At 37.7% G+C, this 6,384-nt stretch overlaps 1 protein-coding gene across 1 annotated transcript; it reads right to left on the bottom strand.

The window, feature by feature from the left end:
• LOC125249869 lies at positions 1-3,917 on the bottom strand. Its single transcript, XM_048162182.1, has 11 exons — positions 3,393-3,917; positions 3,229-3,301; positions 2,992-3,066; positions 2,728-2,820; positions 1,987-2,188; positions 1,625-1,858; positions 1,435-1,526; positions 1,218-1,322; positions 875-1,068; positions 581-745; positions 1-452 (listed from the first exon to the last, which is right to left on the bottom strand). The coding sequence occupies exons 6-11, from the start codon at positions 1,845-1,847 to the stop codon at positions 404-406; spliced, it is 828 nt and encodes a 275-aa protein (XP_048018139.1). The 5' UTR covers positions 1,848-1,858; positions 1,987-2,188; positions 2,728-2,820; positions 2,992-3,066; positions 3,229-3,301; positions 3,393-3,917; the 3' UTR covers positions 1-403.
• Between the last annotated feature and the right edge of the window lie 2,467 nt (positions 3,918-6,384).

Genomic DNA, 6,384 nt, shown 5'->3' with positions numbered 1-6,384 from the left:
GTTGACATGCACGCTGAAAAAAATATGCGCTACTCACGCGCCGCTTACGCTTGCAGTGTGAAACAGGCCTAACTCTGTGCTACCGCATCACTATAGATGTGTTAAAAATAATGAGAATATATATACATATATATCAGAGTCCTGATCGGGAGGTAACGTCCGATTCCGATCGAGTCTGAAACCACATGATCGGGCCCGATTTCCGATCACGTGATCGGATCTGGACATCCCTACTCAAGAATGCTGTCAATTGAAGGAGGTTGGACACTTGGAAGGAGGCCTAGTGTCTGGGGATCCTCAGGCCTTGGAACCTTATGTCTTGGCATCCCCATATCAGCCTGGATTCTTTCACGCACAATTGCCGCTTGCAGATCAGGAATGTAACTGTAGTCTTTTGCCACCTTCAAGGCATATACTGTCCATCTACCAGTTTTCTTCTGGAACTGCGAAAGCTGTAATAAAAAATTGCCTTTACACAAAAGCTTCTCCAGCAATACATGGTTAAAACAAATATGAATAACAGTACAGCAAGTTCAACATTCAACTGTGAGTGATTGACATTCATTTTTATGTATCTTACATCTTTTGGCCATTTTTGTTGAGCAATGGTGGTCGGTCTTTATGGTGGTTATAATCCAGGGCTGCCAGGAGAATTCTTGCCTGATAGACCAGCGGTGAGAAGCTGAACCGCTTGCTGCCGTACATCAGCAAGTGGTTGTGGAATGATTCAAGCTGACAGGTCGATCTGGACAAACATATTTCAAGTACATTACCAAACATTTATCAAACACACTATTTTGAAAAGTGAAGACTACTGAAAATGTGATGAAATACATTCCGTTTCGAAACAGACATGCTTGCTATGAGGAGTTACCTGAAAGGTAAATATCGGTGAATATTTCTGAGCAAATTCTTATTGAGAACTACAGCTTCCAGTGCCTTGTGAGCTTTAGAACCACTCTCCAGCCATTGCTTGTCTTGGTTCTCTGGTAGGCTGCCATGAAGGCAGTGTCCAAGGTACCATTCGTGCTCATTTGTCACATGATGAAGCACACTGCTCCATAGTTTCTAAAGTACAAATCTTGTGATTAGACCATGAAGTCAAAGAATAAAAAAATATTAATATTATATGAATTGTAGTGTGTACATTTTTACATTTTTGTTGTATTTAGTCGCAGGAAGAGATGTCCAGAAATGTGATGATGAGTATTACTTACAAGAAACTGCAGTACCGTGTTTGCCTTTTTACAGCAGAACCAGAAGTGATTTACAATGTCTTTCACCCAGTGCAGCAGGATCTTTTGTCCAGATTGCTGAGCCGCCTAAGTATACATATAACAGATGTGTTTAATTTCGTTTCATAATAAAACATTAGATTTTACAAATAAGCACAAACCTACAAAAGAAAAAGATTCAAATACTTAAAAAACATACTGCAGAAATCTTCTTGGCTAAATTCTTAGCTCCATGCCATATGTCCCGCGAGTGTACAACTCCTGTGCCGTTATATCGTCCAGTCATTTGATCTTGTAATGAAAAACAAAACAACATATAATTCATAAACACCTGATAAATATATACTACTTTTTTCCTGTATATGGTGGACTATGAAGTGTCAACTTACTCATAGTAGATGCAATTTGTGCATGAGCATCGGTGCATATTTCTGAAATCTTCAGTTCTCTAAGAAACTTGTCCACTGTGGTTACAAACGCCTCTTTCTCCATGATGACAGAATTCCGCCCAGTCTGCCTTTTATCTATAGTCACAACAGAGATGATTTCCTTCGAATCATTCTCCATTGTGGTGTAAGAGCAATACTGGGCACAGTAGCCAGGGCTATCCATTCGTCCATCAGCTGTACATGTCACAATAAATCAAAAAATGAGAACTGAATTAATATTCAAAACAAGGAAGAACAATATAACAAAGTAATGACAATATGTTAAAAATTTTTACTAAAATACTTAGAATATAATGCATTACACAATTTTACTCTAAAAATTTCATGAGGTTATTGCATAGATCAGGGGTCCCCAAACTTGTTCCTGGAGGGCCGGTGTCCTGCAGAGTTTAGCTCCAACTTGCATCAGCCTTCATCCTCTGGTGTGAGATGTACTGTCTCTTCCAGACCAATTACAGGAAGCTCCTCAATTTTCCGAAAATCCTTAGTTCCTTCACCTGTTCTCTATATATAAAAAAACATTCATAACAAAACATTTATAACACTTAATATTACCATGTGCTGTTTAAAGAATAATTACTATAATTTTAATTTGATCTAAAATAGATATAATGATAATGCAATGACTGGGCATACGTGCAAAAGAACGACAACAGTCAGCCACAGTCAGTCATTCAACTGATGTTGTCATTATTGTGAGTTTTTAATTATGGTGTAAAACAGATACCTAGGAATTATTTAATTTTTAACATAATGGCCCGGTTCCACAGACAGGGCTTAGGCTAAGCCAGGATTAGGTCTTATTTCAATTAGGGTATTTAAGTAGCTTTTATAATCATACCCTAGAAAAACACATTACTGGTGTGCATCTTGAGACAAAACAATGGCATTGACATATTTTAAGATATGACAGTACAAGTTGCTTTCAGTTAAAACAGCTCAAACATGCATTTTAGTCTGGGACTAGCTTAAGCCTTGTCTGTGAAACCGGGGGAAAATGTCTACTTTTATCAAGCCAAAAAATATGATTCTTGCAGACAAACCTAAGACAGATAGAGGGAACATAGTCCTTATTAGAACTGCTGTCATCACTTTCTTTTCCCCATGTTGAATCATGTGGATCTCTAAAATCAATCCTGCAAATGTAACAGTAGTAATAGTAATAATAATACATGTGATAAATTATAATAGTGATACTAACAATAATAATAAATAACAACATAAACTGTTTGTGTAATTCACTGTACACAATATTTAGTTGTTTGAGTTAGCAAATAGATTTTGTAAAATTGCAATACAACACTTACACAGTGTTATGAAGATCATTGGCATCTTCGTTCAAAGTAATGGTGGACTCATCATGGAAGCTCATCTTGGAAAAACTACACAACACCCCACAAAAAAAAAATACATTTGTTTATAATGGCAAGATGCATAACACTGGCTTGGTTATGCAACACTGTCATTTGTTGCTTGTGATGCTCGCTTTTATGATAAAATTATTATAAAACACATCTTTACATAGTGTAACATCTAAGATTCACCTGTCATGTAAGAGCTGTTCATCACTCTGCCATAGAAAAGTGTTCGATTCCAGGCTCCAGAAAACACAGATCTCTGTAAAGCATATTTTAGCAATTTATCCAATGTAATTATATTTAACATTTCTATTACATTTATAAATGTATTTATTTTTTGTAATGCCTACCTGTCTGATAGTGAGTCGATGGATGAAGCTATGCATGAGAGGGTTTGAAAAGGAATTCCAGGTCCTTTGTAAGGTGTTGACGTTGATGGTCCACTTTTTTGGTAACTTTAAAAAAATAATTTAGGCATTGCAATATCATTTGATGTTCACTAAAGGCTACAGCATAACAACACAAGTACAATCTACAATGATTTTTCACATCATATGTATTGACAGCACAATTTTTATTGTGAGGTTATGATGTAAAATTATGATAACTACACTGTAGCTGCTACAGTAACTAACAAAATCTATCCAATACTGGATCTCGTAAGTGTCTGAAAAAGACAATTTTCACATGCCACCATTACATATTGCGTCATGCTATATTGCAATACAATACAGCAAATATAGTTTGACGGTAAATTATCAAATTAATTGATCACTGTTTAGTCAGATGATATGAAAACGATTACCACTTGTTCAACAAATATATACACTCGTGTACATTCAAACACAATAATTGGGCATACATAGCAAACGCGAGTTCAATGAATTGCGTGAGTAGATTACATACAAAGTCAATGCAAAGACGCGATCTGACTATGGATCAGACGCGATGCCCCGCGTTTGGCGTGTATGCCCCATAATACTAATCGTGTTGATCGTTATAATGGCATACGTTTTCTGTAAAGATACGAATCAAAACAACTCACCTGTCGAGTAAAACACAAGCGAGATCGGCATCTCTTTCTAGATGAAATCTGTCGCGAAGCTCTCTCCATCTAGAAAATGCAACACCGATATTGATCCTCGCTCTTTCTCTCCTCTTGTCCCAAACTCTTCTTGGGTCGTTTGGTTGGCCTGTACGCTTTTGTTTACGGGAGCTGTCCTTGTCGACAGAACCAGCGGCAGATGGTAAACAGTAATTATGTTCCATAAATAAGTAACACAATCCACATTAAAACGTACAATAAGTACATAAGGAACTGCTTGAAGCAAGCTAGTGGTTTGCTGGACGCTAGACACTACTTCCGCATTTGTCCACGACACTGTTGTCATGTGGTTTTACGTCAGTAAAGGCGGAAACAAAGGGTAACTGACGTCATTGACAGCCGACTGCACTGCCCCGTGTCACTGTTTAGAATGGGAATTTTCTCATTATTTACAAGGAGTTGAAAACATTAGAGATATTGTTAGTAATCAGATGGACAAAATATATAACACTAGCCTAGTGGTTTTTGGATATTTGACTGCGAATATCTTACAGATTGTACCTTTAAGCTTACTGCAAAGGGGTTAATGGCAAAACTCGATATTTTACAGAAATGAAGAAAGTCAAAATTTGACAAAGCATCCTAACTGAAAAAGACTATACAAGAGTTTATGGGTAACATAGAAAATGAAAATGAGGTCAAAAGTATGTTTGAAAAGTTTACAATGCAAAGAAGCAAAAGAAGCACACAAGTTTCTGATTATTTTATTGCCTGATGAAGAGAAGGACAGGCATGAAACCTGGTTCAAAGCAAAAATGCTATGGGTTGTGGAATTCAGCACTGTGGTACATAAATGGTTGGATAAGCTACAGGAGGAATGTGATTGTGCTGCCAGTGAAATTGAACCCAATGAAAGCGTTTCAAATGTAGAAACAAGGGTCAGCAGTTGCACTTCAAGCCACAAAAGTAGCCACCTCAGTTCACGCTCCAGCAAATCCAATGCCTCTGTGCAACTTGCATGCATTCAGCTTGAAGCAGAAAAAGCCGCCCTTGTCACTCAAGCAAAGTCTTTAAAAGCGAAGCATGATATTGAGCAACAGTTGGAAATGTTACAGAAACGTAAGGAACAAATGGATATTGATGCAAAAATCGCAGCCTCCAATGCAAAGCTATCTGTGCTCAGGACTTTTGAGCAACAAGCAGACAGCATTGCAGTGGATAGAATGGAATCCTATGTCAGCAGACAAGCAAGTTCAGAAACTACATCTCTTCATCCAGAAGTTGAGACAAAGCAAAGGACTACTTTGCAAAGCAGCACAGATGTTACCTCACAACCTGCTTCATCTCATCATGTACAGCAACACGCATCTTCAAGACCTAGATCAGCTGCTTCAGTAGATGGTGGAAGGTTTGGTTTCACACAGAATGTGCTTCAAAAACATCAAGAAATAACAGAACTGCTAATACAGCAGTAAAAGTCTCAACACTTGCCACCACGTGAGATTCCAGTGTTTGAAGAGGATCCGTTGCAATTTAGTTTGTTTACCAAAGCTTTTAAGCATTGTGTGGAGGGAAAAAAAACTAATAAGGGTGATTGCTTGTATTTTCTTGAAAGGTATGCACGAGGGTGCCCAAGAGAAATTGTTTGAAGCTGTATGAATATGGCACCTGAAAGAGGTTATGATACAGCTAAAGCTATGCTTAAACAGCAGTTTGGAGAGGATTATTTTGTTTCTGCTGCATATATGGAGAAGGTGCTTGGATGGCCTCTGATCAGGTATGAGGATATCACAGCTCTTCAAAATTATGCACTCTTTTTATGTGGGTGTTGCAATACAATGGCAGATCTACAGTACATGCAAGAACTAGACATGCCAACAAACATGAGAGCAGTAATTTTAAAGCTTCCATTTAAACTCAGAGAAAAATGGAGAACAACTGCATGTGATATCATGGAAAGACAGAAACAAAGAGCCAAATTTAGTGATGTTAAAATCATTTCAGATCCAATATTTGGGTCCATTCAAAATGTAGAGATGAGAACAATTGGTAAACCAAAAGATGTCTACAAATGGAAATCACAATCCCAGTCAAAGCCTAAGTTGAAAGGAGACAGTTTTGCTACCAGTGTCACCAACGTTGACAAAACCCTTGTTGGTGAAATCCAAAAAGCAAATGCTGAACAGTCAATCAGCCGGTTCAAGTGTAATTCCACAGCCTGTTTGTTCTGTTTACAAGGTCATTCTTTGGAGCAATGTAAAGAGTTTGAAAAGAAACACAGAGAAAAGGTCAACTTT

This window comes from Megalobrama amblycephala, linkage group LG1, assembly GCF_018812025.1.
Source record: "Megalobrama amblycephala isolate DHTTF-2021 linkage group LG1, ASM1881202v1, whole genome shotgun sequence".
In the NCBI taxonomy this organism is placed as follows: Eukaryota; Metazoa; Chordata; class Actinopteri; order Cypriniformes; family Xenocyprididae; genus Megalobrama; species Megalobrama amblycephala.
The sequence above is the reverse complement of the archived record's forward strand: the minus strand, read 5'-3'. Positions and strand labels throughout refer to the sequence as shown.